At 44.6% G+C, this 27,681-nt stretch overlaps 1 protein-coding gene across 11 annotated transcripts in view; it reads right to left on the reverse strand.

Annotated features, from left to right (window-relative positions):
- Positions 1-13,796: 13,796 nt before the first annotated feature.
- TMCC2 (transmembrane and coiled-coil domain family 2) overlaps positions 13,797-27,681 on the reverse strand; it is a 95,110-nt gene continuing 81,225 nt past the window's right edge. For all 11 annotated transcript variants that reach the window (XM_081865223.1, XM_081865226.1, XM_081865227.1 and 8 more), the window contains 3 exons: positions 26,679-27,613; positions 19,117-19,252; positions 13,797-18,479 (listed from right to left, as the gene is read on the reverse strand). In XM_081865223.1, coding sequence (XP_081721349.1) covers positions 18,168-18,479; positions 19,117-19,252; positions 26,679-27,613 — 1,383 coding nt within the window. In that variant the 3' untranslated portion in view covers positions 13,797-18,167. The remainder of the gene's footprint in view (positions 18,480-19,116; positions 19,253-26,678; positions 27,614-27,681) is intronic.

Genomic DNA, 27,681 nt, shown 5'->3' on the forward strand with positions numbered 1-27,681 from the left:
ATTGAGGTCTCTGTAGAAAGCTGCATTGGAGCACGCTGGGTCTCATGAAAAACCTTGGACATGACTTCTCCAGGCCCTTTACTCATGCAAACCAAAGGGGAGGATGCAACTAATGAGCCCCAACAACAGAAGTTTGCATAAGGACTTCTGCTCACACCACAGAGCTTCCCATCTCCTCCCCCTAAATGCTCACAAAATTGGCTTGCGGGGTGTTCCAGATAACCCCTGGAACAGCCTGCAGGAGGAGAAGAGGGCATATAGTTCCAACCAGCAAGCATGGGCCCAGCAGAGAGGTTTTGTGTGCAGGTGTTGTATGCAACATGTTATTGACACATAGTGCATTACTAGTAGATTTACGCTGGAGTATCCACACATCATTCTATGATATTAATTCTACTGCCATGCTTCCATGATGCTATGGCATTATTGCTTTCTGATTCAGAGTAAGGCAGACAAACCGACCACCTTTATGCAGCTTTATGCAGACATCCCATATTTCTTTGAGTATATATTATGTACTGGAAGAATATATACTGGAAATATATATTATGTACTGGAAGAACAAGTTCTGAGACAATGCAGCCTTATACTTTGTTAGGAACTATTTGATGGGAAGTTAGTGTTGAATACTGTATCCTGCAGAATAAAATGAATACTAATAATATTAATTATATTTATTTAATCTGAGAACACAGTTTGAGTTTTCTTTGTGCAGAAAATTTTACAGTTCCATAACAACTGTTAGGATAATTCATGGCTAGTTAGAACTCATAGCCTCTTTAGGGCACAACCAGTCCTTCTGAGTACAGGCAACAAAGAATTCAAAACTGAGCTTTCTAGATACAGGCATAATGCAAAGAACTTATTATTATGCTTATTTTCTAAAGGGCTGTCCCATGGAAGATGGAGCAAGCTTGTTTTCTCCTGCTCTGGAGGGTAGGACATGGACCAATGAATTCAAGTTAGAAGAAGGAAGATTCTTACTAAACATCAGGAAGAACTTTCTGACAGGAAGAATTGTTCAACCATGGAGTGGACTTCCTCAGAAAGTAGTGGATTCTCCAGCCTTGGAGGTTTTTAAGTAGAGGTTGAATGGCCATCTATCATGGATGCTTTAGTTGTGATTCCTGCATTGCAGGGGACTGGACTAGAGTTGGGGTCCATTCCAGTTCTACAATTCTTTGACTCTGTGATTCTATTATTCAGGAGAATAACCCCCAGCCCTATGAACATCACCCACCTTCATATAAGACAATGGGCACACTTGTTTACAAACTGTTAAAATCCAAAAATATCAAAACCTTCCACAAAGTATGTTCGATGCTCTGTTGTCTATGGTGCCTTTTGGATACAACTGTGTTTCAATTACTAATGGTGTTTTTTGGGGGGAGGAGACAGGGGTGTGTGTGAATATTGTCAGCTGTGCTCAAAAATGCCTCTCTTTCCCAGTGATTTTTCATTATGACTTGTGAAAACATTAACTTATTCATTCACTTCACCCATGCCCCCAATTGCCCTCAATTGCCTTTAATGATGTCATCATGAAATCAAATTTGATTGTCTGCATGGTGTTGTGACACTGTCCTGTTTATTGCGTGACCCATGATGGGGGTCAGGTCAGCCATCTGATTATTCCAGAAGAGAAGAAAGCAGTGACAACCCAATGTATCAACAGCAAGGAGGAAATGATGTCAAATAAAGCGATAAAAGTGAACCAGGATGGGAAGATTCCAAGGCTAAGGATGAATTATTACAGTGTAAATCTACCTGATCTACCTGAAAAGCAAATCTGCAGAATATCTGGTGCAGTTTTAGAGTAAGAGATGAACTGCACTGTGACAACCCCCTCCTAATTTATTTTACCTTAGGAGACTCGTGGAAGCGGAAGAGGAAAAATTAAACCCAGAGAAGAAGCAGGGATATCACAAACTGGACAGCTCTCCTTCATCCTGACTGTTCTCCACATTTCCCCGGCTTTCTGGCTCCTCTCCTGCTATCTTCCCAGAGCTCTCTCCATTGTGTTGAGAGACCCTGGAATGTGCCTTTCCCATTGAGCTCCTCTTGAATGCTCCTGCTTCCACCAAACTGTTTGGGGGGGGCAGGGAGGAAAAGGTCCCTGGGAAACTGCTGTGTCAACCCCTCTGCTAGCACCCCTGCAAAGCTCTCCGCAGCGGGTGAGGAGCATAGGCCGCCCTCCTGTCCGACCCTCCCTCGGGGATTTGCATTCTTAGCCAGCTGCAGTTGTCAGCCACTGCTGTCGCAAAGAAGGGGCTGGGCTCTGTTGTGGCTTTTCCAGCCACCTTGGAGCCTCGAGGCCAAATGCCCAAGTGTGAAAGAAGGGGTGTGTGTGTGTGTGTGTGTGTGTGTGTGTGTGTGTGTGTAGCCCCAGCATTGCTGAATGGGCTGGGCTGACTGGGACCTTGTAGGGCATCCTTGCCCCCACCTTCCCATTCAGTGGCGTGGCGAGGGAGCCTTGCCTGCCGCTTCCCAGCAGCCCCTGCTTCCTTGCTGAGAGAGCCTGGCCCCTGTCACTCTGACTTATCCCTCTTTCAATAGAGCAATGGGCACCCAGCTGCAGCTATTACATAAGGCGCAATTAGCGAAGGCAGGCCTGAATAGCATTAAGGAATTCCACCCTGGGTGACGTAAAAGCCTCCCTTCTCCTCGTGCCGCAAAGACAAAGGGGGAGGGGGGCGCTGTGTTATGAGCCAGGGTGTCCCGCTGAGCCTATTCCAGCCACTGGGAATGCAAGCCATTAAGAAGGCCCAAGACCCAGGAGGAGAAGGGATTGCTCTTGGGGAGGGGGCAGTGGAATCAGAACAATAAGCAAGGACACCAGCTTTTCAAGGGCGCAGGAGGCTCCCTCCTGCTCTTCATTGTACACCCAGTCAGATCCCGTCTCCTGTGTGTGCCATCTGCTCAATGCCCATCTGTGAGACATCACAGGCGAGGGTTAACAGACAGGTGCCCACGTCACCAAAGGCTCTTTTTTTTTAAACAAACTCTATTGAAAAGTTTTAAAACAATTGCAAGCATCCAGTGTTGTCATCCAGTGTTGTATGGAGCCATCCACAGGGCATCAAAGCAGACTTGGAAAGTCTTTCACATTATAAATTAACCTCACATCCACAGGGTGTACTTCAGTCGAAGATTCAAGATAATTTCTCAATAGTGGCTGCTGTGATTGAGAAAGAAGGGAGATTACTGTGCTATTGTTAATAAATGATATGAATTGAGGCCATACAGAGTCAAACTCATCTTTCTTTGTTATTCCTCTTATCACATTTTGAGACTTCTACAGTGACCCGTTTCTCAAACTAAGGCCTTCTCACAACACATCTCCTCAAAAATTCTCTCTCTTTCTCTTGTTAGGTGTCAACCAAAGAAATTGGAAATGCTTCACCGTGTTTGAAGTGGAATGATGCTGCTTTAAATCTACAGTGCAGATGGAGCCTAAGACTTTAGCTCACTCGCTTGTATAAATATACCGAAATGCATGCAGGTAATATCCTCTCCAATTGCTCACCAGGAAGAAATGCCAGTAAAGAAACTTTCATTTAGCTACCTGTACTAATGTTGTGAGGCTGCTCTGCAAAATTGTCACCCCCCCAAAAAAAAATTATAGTCCTTCACCCCTGCCTACAGGCCTGTCTGAGACTTATTGGCAGAGACCATCACATCATATTACATAGCAGACATCACTGATAACTATAGCACCCTTTCTTTAAACATAATGGATGCCACCTATTTTAGGCACATCTTAAAAATACTCTTTATTGCGAATGTTGGGAAATCTACAGCTACCTTATTTAGGCCTTGCTTGACCCAAGCAATCACTGATGTTCTGTATTATGCTTCAGTTGCTACCTGTTGCTCCTGAAGTAAGGTGAGCTACCAATTCACACCACACCTATATTTATAATTATGCCCAGAAGCAGCAACCTGGCAGATCTGGTTACCCCAATGACCCATGTGGAAGTTACTGCTTTTACTATGCAGTAAGCAAACACACAGTTACGCAGAACCTGACCTCATTTGCCAACCTGCATTGTTACATAAACCAAGACAAAGTCTTCTCCCCTCTCCTCCTAAGGAATGCTGGGAAATGTCCTGTACATATACCAGGAACAAAACTTTCGTCACTGGTCACTCTGAGAGAAAGGTGAGCCTGGAGGAAGGCAAAGTCTGTTTCTTCCTGGTTGTCACTGAACAATGGGCCCAGAACTGAATTGCCAACACTTTGGGTAAAAGTTTCATCAGATTCTCTTTCTGAGTAAGTGTGCACTGGATGGGCCTGCAGGCGTGCATAGGATTTGTCAGCAAGAGTTGCATTGCACAAAAAGTAAGCATTTCCTTTCCTCTGGGACTTGCAGGAGTCCAACTTCCCGTCCTCCATGTCTGCAGGTGAGATTGCTAGATCCTTGCCCAGAGATGACGTCTACCTCTAAACCAGGAATGAAGAACTCGTCATCCACCAGTTGCAACTGATCTACAACTCCATAAACCTCTGGACCATGCTAGCTAGTACTGATGGGAGTTGAACATTATTAGATGGACCACAGGTTCCTCTCCTCTCTTTAAGCAATCCAGGGCAGTAGGACAGAAAAGAACTGTTGCCCTTTGTTTCAGTTCTGCCTCACAAAATTTCAAGGCCTAGGCACTGTTCATCTGTACAGGATTCAATTTTTAATTATTGTGCACTTGGGGAAAAAATCACTCTTCAGTACAAGTGCTAACAAATCCAAAAGTGTACAGATGTGAAACTTCAGGAAGGAGTTTCTGAGCCGGAACTTTGGTTGACAGTCTGACAGTTGACTAGGTAGGCCACACTGGAAGTATTTCACTTCCTCTGATAATAGGCGCTTGGGAATAAGGACTACTAGATTAACTGAACCGATAAGTAAAAATGTCCACCAAGGCAAAGCCTACGTTGAACTGCTGCTGAGTTTCCACCAGAGGGAGCTTCACATCCATAATGTGGTATCATGAAGGTGGAGGGCTTGCTCAGCAAAACATTCTGCAATCCTTTGCGAGTTTCCTTTAGTAAAGCTGATCCACTTGCTGTTGTGAACATCTGTAATTTCTCTGTAACTAAATCATGATTTATTATACCTGAATGTCTCTAGTAGTGCAGGTGAGTGGATGTGAATAATTTTAATGGGCTACTAAGCTCACATTAATACAGTGGTACCTCTGGTTACGTACTTAATTCGTTCCGGAGGTCTGTTCTTAACCTGAAACTGTTCTTAACCTGAAGCACCACTTTAGCTAATGGGGCCTCCTGCTGCTGCCACGCCGCCGCCGCGCGATTTTTGTTTTCATCCTGAAGCAAAGTTCTTAACCCGAGGTACTATTTCTGGGTTAGCGGAGTCTGTAACCTGAAGCGTATGTAACCTGAAGCGTATGTAACCCGAGGTACCACTGTATGCAGGTTTCAGGACTCGAGAAGCATCCTCCTCCATTTTCAAAGCGGGAAAATCAGAGACAAAAATTGAGTGTGTCCAAAAGATGAAAGTGAGACAGTCAAACTCATGGGGACAAGATTATTTTCATTGTTGACCGTAACACCGTAACACATTGGAAATCTCCCCTTTCTTTTCCCCCAAAGACTTTAAAAAATAGGATAAGAATTTCAGCCCAGAACCGTCAGAACAACGTGGCATCATTGATTGAATGCTGTCCAATAGGACTATCAACATACAATTTTCAGAACAGAGATTGCTATTTACCTGAGCGTGCTGGAATCCAAGGCCCATCGCTCCCAGTACTGCCAGTGGCGTAGCGTGGGTTGTCAGCACCTGGGGCAAGGCAAGTAATTTGTGCCCCCTAACCCGTGGATTTGTGCCCCCTAACCCGTGGATTTGCCCTAACCCCAGATGTTGCGCCCGGTGCGGCCGGCCCCCCCTGCACCCCCCACGCTACGCCACTGAGTACTGCTCATTCTGTCAAGATCCCCCTACCCAAGAATCCCACAAATTATCTCATCTCAATTATTGCATCCCAAGCATAGATGAGTGGAGAGGGAGGGGACGCTTTACCCAGACCTGGAGGTCCAAAGGACCCTGGCCTGGGTTGACATGTGCCCCATCTTGTGATCAGTTATGTGGGCTGGGTTTTATCTGCCCCCCTCCCCATATTTTATTCAAGTTGGTACACCAGTGTGGTGTAGTGGTTAAGAGTGGTAGACTCATAATCTGGTGAACCAGGTTTGCGTCTCCGCTCCTCCACATGCAGCACATGCACATGGGTGACCTTGGGCTAGTCACACTTCTTTGAAGTCTCTCAGCCTCACTCACCTCACAGAGTGTTTGTTGTGGAAAAGGAAGGGAAAGGAGAATGTTAGCCGCTTTGAGACTCCTTTGGGTAGTGATAAAGTGGGATATCAAATCCAAACTCTTCTTCTTCTCCTTCCACTCTTGCTTCCAGGGCCTGTGAAATGGTGAAGACAGTTGAGGGACTGGAGAGGGAGGGAAAATTAGGGGGCTGGGGCTGCATGCCATGGGGTTAAAGCAACACACCTGTTTGCCTTATAGGGACAGGTTTTTGGTAGGTGCCCACGTGACAAAGAAGGCAGGGTTCTTGAAGCTTCCATAGTTCTGCAGAATGTCCCCCTGTTCTGCATGATGATTAAAGGTGCAGGAGCCCTTGGGGGAAGGACCACAACTCAGAGGGAGGGCTTTGCATGCTGAAGGTCTCAGGTTTGATCCCTGGCGTCTCCAGGTAGGGCTAGAATTGTGCTCAGTCTGAAACCCTGCAGAGCTCTGCCAGGCAATGCAGAGACAATAGGGAGCAAGGTGTGGCAGCTTCCTTGGTGCTATGTTCTGTTTTTTGCCAGCCCACCCGACACCCACCTAGGTTTCCCACCCAACTGGTTTGTTCCTGTTTCACAAGACTGTTGTGAAGCGATACACAATAATGGCTGCAAAGCAGTTTGCAAAATTAAGGTATAGCGTGTCCACAGGCCAGCTCAGAAAATAAAAGACGACTAATAAAAATTAAACTGCAAGAACAGAAAAGAATGCAATTAAATGCTAAAACAAAAATGCACAGTCAGGTTTGCAAAGATTTGAGGACAGTCACCATGTTGAAAATTGGAAAAAGGGCGGCCTCTAGCGGACAACATTGAAATTAGTTTGCAACTTTGAAAAGGCTTATAAAAATGCCAGAAAGTAAGGCTCCTCCTTATACCAGATTAGCCATCCTGGTTGTTTTGCATCGCCCTGGCTCCTTATATCGCACTTTACAATGTAAACATTAGGTTTGAGTCTGAGAGAGGTCTGAGTCTAGTTTCCAGATCAGTAGAAGAAAACTGCTTAAAAACTAAATGGAAGCAAATAAGGTTTGCTGTGTTTTTAACCATACAAAGGCCAAGCGAAGTTTCTCCTTTTGGTACAGCAGACTAATGATGGCCCTGGGGGTGGGCTTTGGTCTTACCCAGCCAGGGTCTTGCTGTGTTCTTACAATAACCTCTGGCATGCCTACTTTTCTGGAACCTGTGCTCAACAACTACCCTGCTCCCTAGTGGTAGAAAACATCAATGAATCAAAGCCAAACTGTCTTTCTCCTTGTTTCAGTACTTTAGCAAAGGTGCGTAGGGGGTATTACTCACTAATCACCATCTTAAATTGGAACCATTTCAGTTTATACAGCACTTTGTAGCAGAAGCACCATTTGTCAGAACTTTCTGGAGTAAAGTAACCCTAGAGGTGTCCTTGAAAAGTCAGGCAACTTTTCTCCTATGTCATTTCAGAAAGTTGGACATACTAGCTGAAGTCCCAGCTGGGCGACAGCTCTACCGCAACTCTAGGCCTTTGTGTCCCTTTTCTGTATACAGTGGTACCTTGAGTTACAAATGCCTCAGGTTACAAACTCCGCTAACCTGGAAGAGGTCCCTCGAGTTGAAAACTTTGCCCCAGGATGAGAATGGAAATCGTGTGCTGGTGGTGCAGCGGCAGCAAGAGGCCTCATTAGCAAAAGCACGCTTTTAGTGAAGAATAGTTTCAGGTTCAGAATGGACCTCCAGAATGAACTAAGTCCATAACTAGAGGTACCACTGTATGGCGATTCATACCTGTGTAAGAAAATATGCACCTAAATCAAATAAATAAATGCTGTGCATTCACCTCCTTAAGTGTACCGAAAGACACTTAAGGATGTTTGTTTCCTGACACATGTATGAAACCATAAACCTGAACCAGTCATAAGATATTGAATGCTGAATGCACAGATAAGGCAGGGTTCACATCACAACGAAGCCTGTAAATACTTACAAGAGTGGTTCAGACCTTCATGCAAAAGTTGCCAATGGAGGCGATGGGTCCAATACACATGGTGACTTTCGGGGCAGGCTGAAATGCATATCCCCTCCCCACTTTTTCCCTCCACATTGTCAGGAAGAATGCCTGAAAAGGGCTCTGGATTCAAATAATTTAGATTAGAATGGGGCCCTGGAGGTCATCTACAGCCATGGCGGTCCAACTTTTCATACAAAGTAGACTGCCATAGTACAGTGGTACCTCTGGATGTGAACAGGATCCATTCCGGAGCCCCGTTCACATCCTGAAAGGAACGTAAGATGCTACTGCGTTTCTGCTGGTCGCGTTTCGCCGCTTCTGCGCATGTGCGTGATGTCATTTTGAGCGTCTGCGCATGCGCAAGTGGCGAAATCTGGAAGTAACACATTACGTTACTTCTAGGTCGCCACGGAGTGCAACCCAAAAACGCTCAACCTGAAGCATATTCATCCTGAGGTATGACTGTACTTTGACATGGAACCCATGAGCCACACACTGCCTTGTTATGTGGAGGGGGGAGTGAGGCCAAAATTTGACACTCCCTCCCTACTGCCCAGCCCTCATGCTGCCTTTCCAAAGCCAGGTAAATGAGGCACTGGGCTTTGGGAAGGAGGCACAAGGTTCTGGCAAGATCCTAGAGCCCTCCCACCTCCTCCCCAAAGCTGGGAAAGTGCTAACTAGGCATTGGTAAGGAGGCTGGAAGACTCTACGACACTGTCAATCTTCACAACTCCTCCCCAAAGCCCAGCGCCTGGCTTGCTCGGCTTTGGGAAGGCTGGTGTGTGTGTCAAATGTTGCCAAGGGCCGGCAAGAAAAACCTTGGGGACCACATGCAGCCCTTGGGCTGTGCATTGGACCACCCTGAATTCTACACTAGCTCACCTATCCCTCCATGCAAGTTCTCGCAACTCTTTTAAAAGCACTTTGGGAGTCTGATATTAAAACACACCATTTCCAGATTGATTATTTGCATCTTATTTGGCAGCAAAATGTGCAGCTCCCACACCTACCAACTCTCTGTGATAGATTTTTGGGCTGCAGTCCAGCGCACATGTGAATAAGCCTCACTGAACATCTGAATAAATGGAGCCACAAAACAGGATCTCTGCACTGGCTGAGAAGTAGCTTTCTTATATGTAGGTCTTGGCCGTCCAAAGTCGTAACTTGAGAATAATTTCATCACTTGCTATTTTCTCAACCAGCAGGAGCCGTGTGCATGCTCGAAAAGATGCCAGATCTGGATTGTTTATGGCTCTGCGAGGTCAGTGCTGCTGACACACAGTTAATGCTTATCTTTCTTTCTTCCCAAGTATGTGAAAGGCTGAAGCACATATTGTATGTTCAATATTTAAAGTAGAAGCAAAAGCATAAATCAGTAAGAAGACCCAGCTTTTTGCCCTCAGGTTTGGGCACAAGGTTGGGAAAGGTGGCTTTGGGCTCACTATGCTTCCAGCTCTTTCCTCAATTGATTTGAAATCAATAAAAGGTTCTATTACTGTGCTGTTTTGGCTTTGTACACTACTCTTTTTGCTTTCCTATCAAATGCCACCTGAATTATTGCCGTGTAATGATGATTTCTTAGATCAGGCAGGTTTGGATGAGGCAATAAGCCACATTCAGTGTTTTGAGACTGAGTTTACATAAGCCTTGGCTCAGGGGCTCCCCCTTTTCCTCAAGCACAGGTGCAAGGAAACGCCCATAAACTTTCACTTCCATTTTAGATTATCCACAGTTTACTAGGTTGTCCAAACCCAACAAACTGTGGTTAATCTTTAACCAAAGTTAGCTGACACAAGCCAACTTCAAACCAAAGTTTTAAAAGTAGGCTTGATCCAAAAAACCATGGTTAAGAATGAACAGTTTAGGGCTCTGACATAAGGATAAAAAAGGTAAAGGGACCCCTGACCATTAGGTCCAGTCGTGACCGACTCTGGGGTTGCGGCGCTCATCTCGCTTTACTGGCTGAGGGAGCCGGCATACAGCTTCTGGGTCATCATGTGGCCAGCACGACTAAGCCACTTCTGGCGAACCAGAGCAGCGCATGGAAACACCGTTTATCTTCCCGCTGGAGTGGTACCTATTTATCTACTTGCACTTTGATGACATTAATTGCAGCTAATCTAAAAATGGAAGCAGAAATGTTTGCTCTCCTCTTCACAGCCATGCCTTAGGAGTCAGGAAGAGGAGTTGGTGAGCTCGAGGTTTGCTACAGCTTCTCTCTATAACATGTTACACAGGAACTGAGCCTATGAAATGCTGTCCATGATGGGACAAAGTTTGTGATGTTCCATGAAGACACAAACACAGATTTTCCTGGTGCTTTCTGCTGACCAGGCTAGCCAACTTGCTGTGGAAAATCACAACCTCAAAATGTACTTTCAAAAGAAAGAATGAATGCTGGACAGGGGAACAGGTCAGATTCCTGCGAAGGCCATGTGTACAAATGATTGCCTTGTGCTCCTGCTTTGCAGCAGAAGCCGCTTTCCAAACATGGAGGGTTTGAGTTCCCTGTGCTGCTGTTATTCTTAGCTCTGTAAACTCAGGAGCTAAACAAAACTTTGAAGTGGTATCTTCCATATCACGCCCAGCTTCAAAGAGAGACCCTCCCACGACTGTTGTGAATCACAGCTGATTCACATGATTGCCTCAAAAACCTGTGCAGCCATTGTTGGACTCAGAATATTTAGTTACTACCATCTCAGAAACTTCCATTTTAATAAGATTAGCTGTTAATGGTGTCATAGTAGCGTTGGTGGCAAAATCATTTTGAGATTTTTAATCTGAATCATGTGCAGGTCTTCTGTTGGACTTTTAACTGCTGTTTAAAATTCCTTTTTTTGCTTTAAAATATATGTTGCAACCTTGCCTTACCTGAAAGACAGTCACCAGCTAAACATCAAAGAGATACAGAACAAATAAAATGAAATAACCATGTCTGGAAAAACAGTGACAGGGCATGTTGAGCAAGCCTGTTGGAGATTCCCCATGTATGACAACACAACATAGTCTCCATTTGCACTTTTCCCATCTAGCCATGGATCAGGGGACTGGAGCAATAAAGGGCAAACTCCAGTGTGTCCTCTTTGGTCTTGGGCAGCTCTCTTGCATTTCAGTAGGGCTTGTGGAGAACTTCCTGATAGATGGTGACTGGCAACCACATCCTATGCTGGGGCTGGGGAACCTTTGACCCTCCAGATGTGGCTTGATCAAGAGAACCAGGAAAGAGGACAAACCAGGGCACCAATCTGCATAAATGTGGCATACCGTAATTTTTATGTACAGGCTCATATTGAAAACTTAGTACTACAGGCAGCAACCATTTTAGGCACATCCAGTTGACATCACCTTGCCAACAAAGGTCTGTATAGTTAAAGCTATGGTTTTCCCAGTAGTGATGTATGGAAGTGAGAGCTGGACCATAAAGAAGGCTGATCGCCAAAGAATTAATGCTTTTGAATTATGGTGCTGGAGGAGACTCTTGAGAGTCCCATGGACTGCAAGAAGATCAAACGTCTCCATTCTTAAGGAAATCAGCCCTGAGTGCTCACTGGAAGGACAGATCCTAAAACTGAGGCTCCAATACTTTGGCCACCTCATGAGAAGAGAAGACTCCCTGGAGAAGACCCTGATGTTGGGAAAGATGGAGGGCACAAGGAGAACGGGGCGACAGAGGATGAGATGTTTGGACAGTGTTCTCGAAGCTACCAGCATGAGTTTGACCAAACTGCAGGAGGCAATGGAAGACAGGAGTGCCTGGCATGCTCTGGTACATGGGGTCACGAAGAGTCGGACATGACTAAATGACTAAACAACAACAATTGACGCATGACTGCTGATGTGCAGGTCCTTTTGGACTCAGAAAAGGGTGGAACAGGGGCAGAACAGGGCACAGCACTCCATCAATGTGCACAATCACCTGGAACACAACCCTCACACAAATTGGGTGTTGCCTGTATAGTTAAAATAGAAATACAATACATTGCACCACAGAGGGAAAGACACCAGGTGAATTGTGAGCATGCTCAGTATGCTGGTCAGGAGCTGCTGTTGACAGGCAACTTCAAGTCTCCTGCTCTCCCTGTGTATGGTTCTTTATCTTTACGCCAGACCTGGATAGCATTCAAATGGAAGGCAATTTCAAAATTAGGGGTTGTCCTCTGTAGAACAGGGCACATGGTCACTCCTGTTTGAGCTCCAACTCCCAGCAGCCCCAACCAGCAGGGCCAATGTTCAGAGATGGTGGGAGCAACATCTGAAGGGCCACAGCTTTCCAGCCCATATACTAAGCAGCGGCTGGATATCCTGCTAGGATACGGGCCATTTAAAAAATAACAACAATTAAAAAATCATGCTTTCTGATGAGCAGCTGGCACTGCAGGTGCTATAGCTCCATACTGGCCTCACCAGTGTTGCTGAGAATGGCATTCCAAGTTCATGCTTGTAAATTAATTGAATTAATATGATCAGTAGTTTTGAAGGTATCTATAGCATGCAACTAGCCTTGTCTCCAAAGCCTATAAGCTGCCTAGAGCCATTCATGTCCAAGTCACTGCTCTTCTTTGGGCTTGTATTTCAGAATGATATATAATGTCCTACTAGGTCAAATGAAGAACAGTGAAATTTAACCTGAGCATTAGGAATGCCTATCACTTTCTGGTGCCTTATAAATAGGCCAGACTCCTATTGCAGCTAAACGCCAGCCCTAACCCCAAAATTCCCAGCCTCCTTGAAAGTAGCTGGCCTTACCAAAGGCTCCCATTAATCTTCTGTGCTATTGTATTCAACTTATTTTCAGAGATATATGAAGGCTCATCAGTGGGACTGACAAGGGAAATGTGTGGCTTCCTGTACCCCAGCCATTAATGTAAAATGAAGGAATTCAATGCATCTGGGAAGTTGATCATTCTTCAGAAGTTGCAAAGAGTTGATTCCTTCTGGACAAGTGACAAGGCTGCTGGGGAATGAATAGCGGGGACAGACAGATCAAAGGGCAGGTGTATACCAAGAGCGGGCAGCTAGGGTGCAGATTTGCACTGGGAGCATTGATCAGGTTAGAAATACCAGGAAAATCTCTCTCAGCACAATCATATGCATGACTAAGTCTCATTGCATTAGGGAGGGATGAATCAGTCCTATTTCTAGCTGGTGTCAATTTCACACACATTTCTCTGCAAGGCCCTCCTGTTCGTGAATTAGTCTCTGATTTAAAGTCCATGTGAAAATTCATATTTAAATACATATTTTATCTCAATGTATGTCTAGGTGTGCACATGCTGGTAGTTTTTTTTTTTTAATAGCAGGGAACTGTATTGCAAAATGTTGCATTTTGGCAGTATCATCACAGAAGCCTAGAATCCACAGGCCTGCCCTCACTGTCTGCATGTTAGTGGCAAAGTAGACTCTTGCCATCCATCATCTGATAGAATGCACCTCTCTGAATAGCTACTGCTGCTTCATTGTGCCACTGCAGGAGTTAAGAATAAAGGACTTTTCTTATGCCAGTGTTTTAAAATTCTTTATTTGAAAAAAAAGAAAGAATGGAAAAATATAGTGAAATGAAATCAGAGCTTCCTTTGAATGGGCTTCCCAATGGAAAACAAACATAATATCAAGGGATAAGGGGCAGGACAAGATTCAAGCATACGTAATAAATACAGTCAAACAGTATAAGAAGAGGGTTATGCCATGGAGCGGGCTTGGGTGCCCTCTGTGACAGAAGACCACAAACCTTGCTGATTCAAGCCTGTCACGAGGGCTAGAAACTTAGCACTCTAAAACCTTATGGAACCACTAGCACCCAATTCACAAGGAACACCTTTCATGCCAAACTATATGATTGCAACAATCATGTGAAAATGCCAACCACAATTTTCCATTCACAAGTTCATTGGATAAATCAAGCCCTCCTTCTGCTAGGGCAGCGCTGCAAGTGACAACATCGCCCTATCAAGTGTCAAATGTTGCTTTAACTAATCCATTACATTTATATGGATACGATAGGCATGACCAATGGCATCAAACAGTCCTAAACTAATTTTGATTTAGGCTTCCCATGAAAAGACAGTATGTGGCCACATGCCACACCTATTCTCAATAAGGCAGGAGGGGTGGGGCAAAGATACTATATCAGTTGAATTTAGATCAGTAAATAAATCATGCAGTCATGATTCTAAGGCCACAAAGGACTATTGCAATTGTTTGCTTCTGGTGCACACAAGCATGGGAAAATGTAGCTGTTCTTACACCAGTCAACGTTCGCAAGGACTATTCAATTGATTACATCAAAACACAAGCATCTGGTGTTTTGTGTGTATGTGTGTGTGTGTAACCCATGAGCATAAATAGGCCAGTAATAAAAACAAAAATCCTAGCTGACTATGCTCTCCTCTTGCTCTGCAAAGCCTGCATGGGAACCCTCATCTAGCCCCATTTATATGTTTTAGAAGCTGAGCACAACAGCATCCTTTTTAGCTCTCCACTGCAAGACTAACCTGCTGTAGCAAGATGCATCTCTTATTCATTACTTGGTGACAGGGGCTGGGTCAGGAATAGTGCAAGGTCAGAACTAAAGAGGAAAGCACAAATCCTGCACCTCAGTTACACTTTCACTGTGGATTTTGGCCAAAATCTGTTTCATTTTATATTCTGGAACAGTTTTGTGTTTGTTATTGAACGCTCTTTTCCAACTCATACAACATTCATCCTGACATCATTAAATAAATTATCCATGCACATTGCACTAGAAAACCAGCTCCTCCTATAACTGGGCAGGGTTGATTTTCTGACTCGTGAAAATATACAAAATAAATAGCTGTATACAAGAAAAGTTGAGAGCCTTCACATCTCCTGGGGTTATTAAAGGCAGATCACAAATGTTACTTACATATGATGGAATTTTGACATCAGAAGCTTCCTTAGCAAAGAGGGGGATACATTCCAGAGGTTATGCCTCAAGCCACCATTCCATTTTAGGTGCCAGGGCAAGTAACATGTAGGCTCTCAAGAGCCAAGATCAGGTGTTTGGGTTGGAAAACCTGTCACCTAGACTATGATTATGCCTTATGGACAACATCCTCAAACAGAGAAGCAAAAATAAAAAATAAATGTTTCATGTAATAATGAGCAGATCTGCAGGCAGAACCAGAATAAACGGAGTAGATAACCACTCTGCCAGGCTATTTTTCATTTAACAGTCATAAGAAGGAACATTTCAGCAGATGAAGCTGTTCTTGTTGTAGTGTCACTGGGGTGGGAGCTGACCTGCCAAAATTCTCTCTTCTTGTCCTGTACTGTAATTGACAGCTCTTGGATCCTAAGATCTTACACCACAGCCATTGGCCATAGATGAAAGCATCATAAAGTGCATATCCTCATGGGTTTGAGCAATATCAGAAGAGATCAGATATTGTATAGTAACGAAACACATTCCTTTTCTCTTTCTACAAAACCGTTTGGCATCCGCCCAAAGTTCTCACCGAAGCAAAACTTGCGCAAGCTTGACCTTAATCACATCTAAGGCTAAATTTACACATGCAACAGAATGAGGTGGTGAAGTCCGGTGAAGTACTGTACAGCAGATTGTATAACTTAGGCTGCAGGTGAATCACGTTTTTGAAAATCCTATGTAAAAATGACTCTTGCAAGCAGAAACCTAGCAAGGCATAGAAGGGAGCCTCTTCTAGACAGCCTTCTGTCTGCTATCCTGAGTTTCTGATTTCAGGAATGTTGTTTTTAACATAAACAAGCAATCAAAAATATAACCCTGCACTTAGACACACCACCCATGTCACTGAGTTGAGAAGAGGCCATTCCACCACCTTAAGACTCTGCCACTTCACTTTGCGACACATATAAATCAAGCTTGAGTTTTGTACCGAAAACCTGGATTCTAGTCCATTGATTACACACTATCTTTACTGCAAGGGGGGGCATCATCTGTGGCACCTTTGAATCCAGCCTACAGCCTCTCCTTCTTTCCCCACCCCCATTATTTTTCAATTAGTCTTAGAAGTTTTTTTTAAAAAAATTACATCCACATGCCTAATTGTCCCCCCCCCAAGCCTAATTGTCATGTGGGGGGTATTTGTGGGAGGTGACAACTGGGAAGTGAAGGCTTAAATCTTACTCTCTCTGTCCTCCCCCATAGATTTTTTTTTGTGGAAGGAGGGCAGGATGAGAGAGGAGAGAAAAGGGAGCAAGAGAGAATGGAGAGTCTATGTATGTAGGGGGAGTGTGGATGAAAGGGAGGAAGTGTGGGGTAAATGGGGGGTTGATAGAGGGCAAGTGGGTGCAAACGTGGGGGGTGACTGCAGGCCTAACTAGAATTTACCTTGGGGAGGGAGAGCGTCTCTACCCATGACTTACAGCTTCCCTTAAATAACCACCTGAATTCAACTTACAATCAGCTTCTCTTTTGCCAGCAACAGCAATTATATTTTTGCAGATATTATATTAATAACTCCTCACCCAGATCATTTCATCTTAAACCTTTTAAAATGTGCTTTAAAACGTGCCATACAGTTTTGCTGTAAAATAAAATGCTTCAGACAATAGCAGGTGTGAATAAATAAGCAGTTGAAATAAATATTGTAGAAATATGTCAGGAGCTTAAGAGCAGAAGTGATCAGTTAGTTGCTTTTTCTTCTTTTGTGAGGAAACCTCCACTAAGGGCCTGATACTGCATACGATGGCTGCTTCTTTGTCTGCTTTAAAAGAACTGCAATAATGTACTATTAATAGAATCGCTTCAATATGAAGATGGAGGATTGTCTCTTGGAGCAAGTAATGAGCAAAATTTCTACTGGTGAAATTTGATGAAGCGTTGCCAAATTCAAATAGAGACACACTAATTTTGCATGGACTATTCAACCATTTTAAAACCATGTTCTATTTTCTCTAGGTACACAGGAGATGTGAAGGCAGCTGAATTTTCACACAATACTCGATTTAGAAAAAGGAACCCATCTGTAAATCAATAAATTAACACACACACACGCACACATACACATTTGCAAAGATTGTAAGATTCGCAGGTGCACTGTCAGAATTTCTCATTTAGTCCCTGAAGATATCAAACAAAAGCAAAAATAAATAAATAAAACAAAGCCCACCAAAAATGCTGAACTTGCACCAGAGTGGTAGATTCTTTCCCCCCTTTGATCTTGTCTCCACTGGGCAAAACTGAACAGGTGAAACAACCCAGCCAAATCCATAATCACATCAAGTCCATCATAAGAAAGATGCCCAGGTGCGCTTCTGGCACATCAGCTGTTCTGCAGGAATGGAAAGTAAAGTAGCCATGTGACTTGGATAAACTGGTGTGATATGTACATCATTCTGCTCCATGAAATCTGTGCATGTTTCTAAGGGGCATCAGTTTTAAGAAAAAGAAAAAAGTTCATCTTCAGTGTTGAACCGTTGTCTTCATATGTAGAAATAAGCCTTTTATCATCCTTCTCAGGTAGAAAAACACCCCGCAAAAAACGCTTTCTGGAGACTGGCGTTCTGCAGCTCTGCACACAAAGCTTTGCAATCGCCCTCACTTCCTTTGTTTGCTTTGAAAGAAAAGGCTAAGGTGTTGCAGCTAAAGATTCTTCCGGACTTCATTTGCTTTCCCACAACCCCTTGCAAAGGCATCCTGGAAGAGGGACTTATTCAGCCTCTCACAAGCTCAGATGCAGCTACACTCCCTACGGCTGAGAGATGGTGTTGGACGTGAATAAAGTTGGCTGTGCAGGGGAAGAGCGAGTGAGGATTACATACTCTGTATAGACAAAGGAACTGAGTTGGAAGGTCTCCTCGTTCTCTCTCTCTCTCTACATGAAAAAAAACACCGAAACACCCTGCAGCCCCAATACCTGGCTGCCAGGAGAATCAGCTAGGGAGCAGCACGTGTTCCAGAAGATAAGTGATGGAGTCCCAATGCTTCCAGAGAAGGAAGAGAAAAAGCACTAGCAGGGTGGTGCTCAGGAGACGCATGCGGGTCTTCATCAAGGGTGTGATGAAACTGGCAATGGTGGAGACAAAGACCAGCAACACAGCCATCAAGGCCAATATGACGTTGATGAATTTGCCTAGCAGGGCCCGGGCATTGGCATTCTCCACCCCTTCCAGCTGCACCACCTGCTGCTGCTGCTGCTGAAGTTCCAGCTTGGTGACACGAGTCAGGCAGGATTCCACAGCCTCCTGCAGGGGAAAGAGAAAAAGAACCAGTGTTATCTTAGCTGAGGGATGAGGGATCGCAGATGTGTTAGAACATCTGCACTGCGTGCTGAGAGTACCAGCTTCAATCCCAGACACGTCCAGGAAGCTGACAAGGTGAAAGATACTCTCTTCTGAGATCCTGGAGAAGGGCTATGAGTTGGAGCAAACAATAACTAGCCTAGATGGACATACAGTGTGACTTATTATATGGCAGATTCCAAGGTTCCTATGAAAGCTGTGGCACATCTACTGAGCTTGAGCCCTTCTATGATCTAGGGACAAGAGGGAACGGATTGCAGACTAGCAAACTAAAGCTAAGATCCATAGACAAATTCCCAGTTCTTCAGATGCAAGTCTCATTCCTCTCCTCCTGCCTCTTTTCAGTTCTCTAGACTTATCAGTGCCAAACATCCATGCTCAGAGAATGATCTGAAGGAATATACCACAGTTCTAGTGTTGCAGGTCTGGTCCTGAGCTCTGCCTGTATAGCAGATCACCTAGAATTTATATTTATATGTAAGCCGTTCTATGTTTTTAGGAGGGAGACTGAATATGTGGAAAGAATAGGGAGGGGAAGATGTCAGGCCAGCTGCACAAGCATCCCTATGCATTCCCATACCTGAATGTCTCTGGCCCTCTCATAGGACTGGTAAGCCACCTTCTCCTCCATGCTGGCCAGCTCCTGTTTGAGATTGGTCATTTCATTCTGGTGGAGCTCCGTCAGGTCATTCAGCTGCTCTTCCAAGCGTTCATATCTGTGTAGCAGGAGAGGGAGAAACACATGCAGTGGGTGAGAATTTGGAGCCGGAGAAGTCAGGGAAGCTCATTGTATTCAGGTGTGGGTATGAGCTTTGGGGGCTTATAATGCTGGTGTCAAAGAAAACATGAACTTTTCAAATCCCTTAATTTTTCCTCTGGCTGAAATTTCCTTAATCTCCTACACCAATGCTTCCCAGTTCCCAAACTCCCCTCTCCCCTCAAGACTCACCAGCTAGAATTAGCAGAGGCATCCAGGAAGTAGGAACGAGGGATCTCTGTCTATTCCCCTCCTGAGTAGCAATGACAGCAGTGCTACATCTCTCATGGACCATCAAACCTTTCAAGTTCCAGAGAGATAGGCGAGAAGAGACAGAGTTCACTTCTCCCATTTTCTCATGTGCTGCTGCTACTGGCTGATAAATCCTCAAGAAGAGGAAGGGAAGGATGTTCTGAGTTCATTGGCGATGAACTTGCCAGTGCTAATGAAAACACCAGCCCACAAACAACACTCAACTTCAACTTTCCTTGGAGCTGAACAACCAGTTAAGAACACCAACAGTTGACTAAATAATATCCTGCTTTTCAGCCTTGACAGGTTCACAAAGATTATTAGAATGCACATAGATATAGAGTATGTATGCCAGAGTCTTTTTGTCCTTAGCAGCTGATGTAACAATCCATGTTCCAGTCTCTTCCCTCTCAAGTAAAAAGCCAGCAGGATGGTCTCAGGGGATGGCGGAAGGTAATGCCGGTCCACAGAAGCAGCTGCTCCAGGGAGTACTCTACATGATGAAAGCATTTAATGATATATTTTCTCTACTTTCCAAGAGACCGGATTTCTTCTTATATCCCTATGAAACGTCCCTGCCTCATTCCTTCAGGATGTTGCTATATCCTTGACAGTCAAGCAGAATAGAAAGGGAAGTGTCATTTCACTGTGAACAGTTAAACCACTGTGGAAGCAAACTCACTGCAACTGCAACCCAATTATAGCTCCTTCCCTGGGACTGTCTGAGGTCAGATTTGCACAATGCTGGTTGGCCAACCCTTGTGTTAGATCAGAAAACAGCCTCCACAGAGCAAGGCTGTGCCCCAGGATGACTGGCTGTCATCTGTACAAGCAGGAACAGCTGGCAGGGAAAGTAGGGCAGAGTAGCCTACCCAATGCCACTTACCTCTACCACTTACCCAAGTGGGGGAGGTAGGCAGTGGGCAGCTCAGTGTGGGCGCAGAAACAGGTGCATCAGATTGGCTCAGCTGCTGTGCCTGCAATGGGCTCCTCACTGCCTCGTCTTTCCCTCTACTGGGAGCCAATAGTGATATGTGGCAATGGCAATCTTTCTCCTCCTCCTCCACTTAAATTTTAAGTGCAACCCCCCCCCAAAAAGGGGGGATCCTTTAGCAAGTAAAAAGGAACCTTCTGGCACTCTATGTGTTATGGCATCAGTCTTTGTAGACTGGAATATATATGTCTACATGGATTCAGAGGAAAGAAAATGTAAACAGTAGCATCAAATGGACAGGAAACATGAAAGTGCACTCTGGACAATTCTATATATAAAGCTTAAATGAATAAGCACAGTGATATCTGGCCACTCAAAACAGGAAGTAACTGAAAATAACAGATAAATGTGTTTGTGGGAGGGGGCATTACTGGTTAATGTTTCTTCTTCTTCTTGATTTTTATAAAGTATTTTGTACTTTTATATTGTACTTTTATGTTGCGAACTACCCTGAGATTCTATCAGCAGCCAGTCCAGTTGAATTCTGTACATGGAATGTGGGAGTGGAAGATGAAGTCCTGCTCCTCACCTAAAGCAACAAAACATCTTGGGCTACCCCTGGATCACCACGGAAAACTATGCTTCAAAACATGTTCCCATTTCCACCACTTAACCTTATATAGCATTAAACCAAGCCAGTGACTTGTCTATTGCACTGAAATAGAAAATAAAAGAAAAACAAAGAGCAGAACTCAAAAGCAAATGGCAAGTTAAAAATAGCAAAGAAAAAAAAAAGAGGAACTGAATAAAATCATTGCATGAGCGGCTTGGCTCTTCATAATAACTTTTCTTTAGAATACTGAGCAAAACTATGAAATACAAGGGAGGGGCAACCGCTTGGTGGTAGAGCACATGCTTTGTCCAGTCCCTTACATCTCCAGGATTGGAGGGGGTTGGGAGGGGCAAAGATCAGGTGGCATGGGATGCTGCTAGCCAGAGGAAATACTGGAATCAATGGACATACAGTCTGGCCTAGGGCAAGAAGGTAGCTTCCTACATTCCTGCAACAGAGGAAGATGTCGACAAGGAATTGGATTGTGTTTCATATTTGGCTGTCAGACAGCTGTGAGAAGAACCAATTTGATAGCGGATGCCCCTCTGAAGAGCTATTGTGATGATTACTTCTGGGTAAACCAGCCAAAGGGCTACATGTCCTGAATGTTACATTGATACTCACGGAACCATATGCCATCACCTCATTTTATTGAGGAAGCCATCTAAGAAGACATCAGATTGCATTGAACATTTTGTTAGGCTTATTGTCCTAAGTACAACTAAATGATTACTTGCTATGCTCTTTTTCTTAACATCTCGTCCCTGTGCCCCATGCAGTATGCTTTAAGGCAGCCTTCCCCATCCAGGGAACCTCAAAATATTTTGGACTACAACTCCTGTCATCCTCAGTTGGTGGTGGCCAAATATCTATCAGTGGTTCTATCATTTGAAAGCAGAGGGCATCAATCCTACACATGGTGTTTGTCACAAACAGCAACCTGCAGCTCCCCTGCTGAATATGAGACCCTTTGTAAAGGGCTTTCAGGCAGCCCCCTCCTCTCTTCTTTGAGCTTCTGAAAATCAGAGGCTCAAACCAGATTGCTGGACTGCTTAAAACTGTGCAGGATTTAACCCCTACCATCAGCTGATGAGTGGGGATTAAATCTTGCTGCTTTGGCTGCAAGAGCCTGTTCTGTCCTGGAAACAGGTGTGTGCAGTCAGTATGAGATTTAACCCTGCCTTCTCAACCATCAGTTGATGCCACCAGTGATATCAGCTGATGGGTAGATGGACATGGTTTAACTACCTGAAGCAAAGAGGACTGTTTCTAGGGCACTGCCTAAGGTTATGTGCTCTTTTATATATACATGAGTTGTCTTCAGCACAATCCAATGCATCTGGAGGGCACCAGGTTGATGCAGGCTGCTCTAAGCTGCAATCGTGTGCTGCTGGTAGAGTTCTGGTTTCCAATAAGTTTCATATAGATCAGGGGTCAGCAAGGTTTATCTTGCCTGGGCCAGATTGGTCCCGCGGAGATCTCTCCGTGGGCCAGATCGCGTATGTGTGTGAGTGCGCATGCCTACGATTTTCAGCGTCTGCACGTGCACTGACGCGATTTTCAGCGCCACAGAAGCAAGTCCCCGTGCTGCGCCGGTTTAGTGCAGCGCACAAGCGGGCGGCTCGGTTTGGGGGCGGCTCGTAGGCCAGTCAAACGACCTCCACAGGCTGCTTCTGGCCCATGGGCCTTAGGTTGCTGACCCCTGATATAGATGGTTTTAATGTTGCTTTTTAGAACTGTTATTTTGTATTTAAGGTTTCAGAGTTTTTATTATTATGCTGTACACCACCCAACTCCATTAGTTATTGAGGAACTAATAAGGATTTTACTGGCCTTATTATGCCTTTGTTACTCACATTTTATTGCGTTATTTTCTTTTGGTAAACAAAGCAGGAAATATGTTTGAAGTGTTGTATAAAAAAAACTTATAACAGATATAGATAGATGATAGATAGATAGATAGATGATAGATATAGATAGATAGATGATAGATAGATAAAGAAATAAGTCCCAATGCATTTAGTGGAGCTAATTTCCTAATAAATGTCATTCAACTTTGGGGGTGAGGAGGAGATGAGGAAGAAAGTCATGGGGCTTAAAGAAAAAAATATTTCAGGTCTAACATATTTCAGAATAATTCTTTCCCTGGAAGGCATGTTTTGAACAGCAATTTCTATCAAGTGGATAACCTATTCTATAATAGCTACTGTAGTGTAGGTGTGAGGGAACCTTTGGCCCTCCAGATGTTGCTGAATTACAGCTTCTATCAATGCCAGCAAGCAGTGCCAATGGGCAGGGGTGGTAGTTGTACATCAGCAACAACTGGAGGCCAACGGTTCCGCACACCTGCATTAGTGGTTTATGCATTTGGTGGAAGCTGCCATTGAAAATGTAGCTTGGACGAAGGATTATTTCAGAACTTGTCAGGCCTGAAATAAATATCTCCCTCTCTGGAGCACCTGCAGTTCCTTCCTCTTTTCTCCCCACCTCTTTCCTGGTTTGGTGGTCACTATTCAATTGCAATCTAAAGGTTTTTCTCAGCCCTTCAAATGGGATACATGTGGGTGAGTGGAAAACAAATGAGAAGGGGGGTGTCTCTTCTGAAAAAAGCCTGCCTTTGGGAACAATGAGTTTTGTTTCCATCCCTGCTGTCACTGATAATTGCCTTCCAGGATATTTTGAGATATTTTCCAGCTTCTGGGAAAAAAACCCCAAACGGCAGGGGGTGGGGAGCATCAAACACCAGGGTAGGACAAAATGGACATCCAAAATAAATGAGGACACAGATAAGAACTTCAAACAATCAAACAGGCATCTAGTGAATGCATGTGGGGAGAAGAGGGTTTGTGGTGATGAGCCCCTCCCTGACCTAACCTACTCACTAGACTAGTGTTCTTCAGCTTTGGGTCCTCAGATGTTGGGCTACAAGCTCTCAGCATCCCCAGCTAACTTAGCCAATAGTCAGGGGTGATGGGAGATGTAGTCTAATAAATACAAGGAATCTGAGGTTGAGGAACACTGCACTAGACTGTCTGTACAATCTCTATGAATATACAAAGGGAACACAAGTGTGGTATGGGGCCCTGCACAGCCCCAACTGCATGCAGGAAAACTGTAAGCATACACTTTGTATGCACATGAAGATTGTAAGGTCCAGCGAACTGAGGTAGGATTTGCCACTGCAACCTTGCTTTCCCTGGGCCCGTTCACTGCATGCACAGTTGATTGCATGAAACGCACTGTGTTCACACTGAAGGCTTATCCACACTTACCTTTCTTCGACTCTTTCCAGGCATGGTCCGCAATCTAAAGCTTTGTGTCCGAGCACTATTTTTCTTTTCTTTTTTGCTGCGGAGCTTCCTGTGTGAAAACTTGCTCTTTAAAGCTCAGTTGGAACAAACATCAACCTGCGGAAAACCTGAATTGCTGTTTGCTCCAATTTGGCTTTAAAGAGCAGGTTTTCACGGGAAAAGCTCAGGGCAAAATAAAAATAAAAATTCACCGGACACGTAATGTTAAAGTGTGGACATCTGCCTGGAAATAGTGGGGCAAAAGGTAAGTGTGATCTTCAGCAGTAGGATTGGACCAATGTGGAAAACTGATGCATACAGCAACCTGCCTGCAGATTTGTTATGGCCATCTGGGATGAGTGCATGCAGCCTTGGCTGATCCTGATAGGAAACTGGGCCTGTGAGACACTTCTCAGAAAATTGGGAGATGCTTCACTGAGAAAGCACTCACAGAGACTGTGTGCTATTTATTCTATGGTGCCTGGACTATGTAGGAAGATGCCTTTATACAAAGTCTGGCTATATGTCCATTTACTCCAGAATTGTCTACTCTGGCTGGCAGCAGCTCACCAAGGACTCACGGTCTTCCCCAGCTCTCCTACTTAGTAGAGATACCAGAGATTGACCTTGGAACCTTCTGCCTGCAAGGCAAGTGCTCAGTCACTGACCTACATCATCTCCCCAAAAGTCCAACCATCCTCCTTCTCCTCTCCATGCCCCCAGCACAATTGTCTGGGCTTTGAAACAGAGACCTCTGACACTGAGGAAGAGCCATACCCCTAGACCAGGGATGCAGAATGAGTGGTTCCATAGATGTTGCTCGAGTACCTTTCTCATCATCCCTCGCCATTGGCTAAGGTGGCTGGAACTAATGGGAGCTGGAGTCCAGCAACATCTGGGAGGACCATGGTTTCTCCACCCCCGCCCTAACCAGCCCTAGACATGAGAACTGGTTGGGACCATAAGCCTGCAAGAGACTTCTGCTCCCCACATCTGTGAGAACCATAAACATAGCAACTGCACGCAAGTGTCATCCCAGGACTGAGCCTATGACCCTTCTCTCACAAAAAAATGGAAACATAATTCTTTCCTCACTGCCTACAATTTTAATGAAGCCCACAGGCAAAAGAGTTCTTGGTCCTTATTTTTCCACCGGTGGGAGAGAAGCAAGAAGCTGGCATTGAGCATTCAACCAGGAATGCATTTCCTCTTGTGTCTTATAAATAGAAGCAGTTAATAGTGCAGTGTCTTTCTTCTTGAGGAGAACTTACAGTACAGGAAATTCCAGCAAACATCTTCAAAGCTAGTGACAGCTAGGCAGGATTTAAATCATGATTTAAATCATGAGGAAAAAGGACTTATTTGAATCACTTATTTAAAATTCAACTCCCCCCCCCATTTGAAATTCAGACATTTCCTGAACAAGCATGCATACTCATGGTTGCTATAGCAATTAAGGCATATTGGTTTGCAACTAAATGGGAGCCTAAATTCAACTAAAGAACATAAATCCAAAAGCTTTGGCCTTCCACCGCAAAATTATTATTGGCTTAGAAAAAAGGAGACAAATTTCTGTTTGGCTCTCTCTCTACATAAACATGCAAGGATAACAAGCAAAATTACTTTCTTGAAGGATAACAAGTGTTATCACATGCATATAATTGTGTTAGGTGTTATCTATTGTTGTTTCTATACGGTTTCTGGTGCTAGGTTGTTGTTTGGTTTGTGTTATCCTGTAAGTTGCCACTTTAGATTTATAAAGAAAAGTGGATAGCTATTTTTAAAAATAAAGAAATTCGTACTGTTCTCAGTGGAGCTTACTTCCAGGTAATTGTGCACAGGACTGTGGCCAAAGCAAACAGAACTTTTCAGGAGAAAGGAATAGCAGCGACTGGGGGAAATTAGGAAATGGAAAGCAAGTGTCCATGCTGCATGGCTGGTTCTGATATCCCAGAATCCTATGTGGCTGCTAAATAACTGACTGGATTGAGGTCATAGGCTGAATTCCTCCCTCGTTGCCATTTGCTTTGTAGCATCTCATCTTCCCTTCTCTGCCATAGCCTCTTCTAAAGGGAAATTCACTGTCAATTTGTTTCTTTGCATAGGAACATAAAGCCTAATTACATTATTTGCCAGCATCTTCATCTATTGTACCCCACAGCATGACCCTTCAAGAGTCACAACATAAAGACTGGCCAGCATGCCCACTTCCACAAGTCAACAACAATTAAATATGGTGGTTAAGTGTGACAGTTTCCCACTGGTAATTAACAGCAGCACACCCAACATGTCTTACCTATAACGCTCTTCCTGTAAGCACTGAGTCATATACGTATAGTCTCGCTGCAGCTGGGCCTTGAGGTCTTCCATGGAGTCCTCAAGGTGGGACTGAATGTCCTTAATCTCCCTCAGTTCTTCTATGATGGTCTCAAAATTATAGTGGTGACTGTCCAAGGTGTTAGACTTGGGGCTGCCTAAGCCACCAGCACCCGCCCCCGAGTTGCTACCTGCTGCTGAGCCAGAAGTGGCACTGGAGCACTCATCGTCACTGCCGTATTTGGGACTAGAAACCAAAGTGGCGCTGCCACTCAGAGTCCGTGAGGCCTCCTCAGGGTGCCCATCTTCCAGCGTGTCCTTCAAGTGGGCAATGTTATCCGCGCTGCCAAATTTGTTGCGGATCAAGCTTGCAAACTCTCGGGGTTTGGAGACCACAGCTGAGTGGGTGGCTTGAGAAAGGCCTGAGAGTCCACCTTTGACACCTTCCACCACTCCGCCTCCAAAGCCACTGATGCTGGAGCGGACATTGGCCCCTACGTCCTTGAGGCCCTGGTGCATGTCCCGGAAGACGTCTTTGGGCTGTCGAGAGGGCCCATTTTGTTCAATCTCCTTTAGCTTTTTGTGATAATGTTCAAGCTTCTTGTGCAACTGCGCGATGGTCTGGGCTGACTTCTGGTTCTTCTTCTCAAAGACCTGTTTGATACGAGAGGCCTGCTGCTTGTCAGCGTTGTTAGCTAGCTTCAGGTACTCAGCCACATTGTCATCTCGTGCCTCTTGCTCAACCCTGATCTGCTCGGTGATCTTGAGGATCTTCTGGTGCAGGTGGTCAATGGCAGCCTTTGTCCTCTGCGGGTCTGGGTTGCCATCTGGAACGTCAAGGCAGAAGTTGCCATCAGCATCACCGTGGCTTGTATTGGAAGGCAGGCTGATTTGGCTCACATCCCCTTTATCCAACTGTGGGAGAGGAGAAAGAGCACAGAAAGAGACTTGAGTTAAAAGGCTCTGTTAAATAATGTCATTCC

This window comes from Podarcis erhardii (genome assembly GCF_964252035.2).
Source record: "Podarcis erhardii genome assembly, chromosome: 6".
Classification (NCBI taxonomy): Eukaryota; Metazoa; Chordata; class Lepidosauria; order Squamata; family Lacertidae; genus Podarcis; species Podarcis erhardii.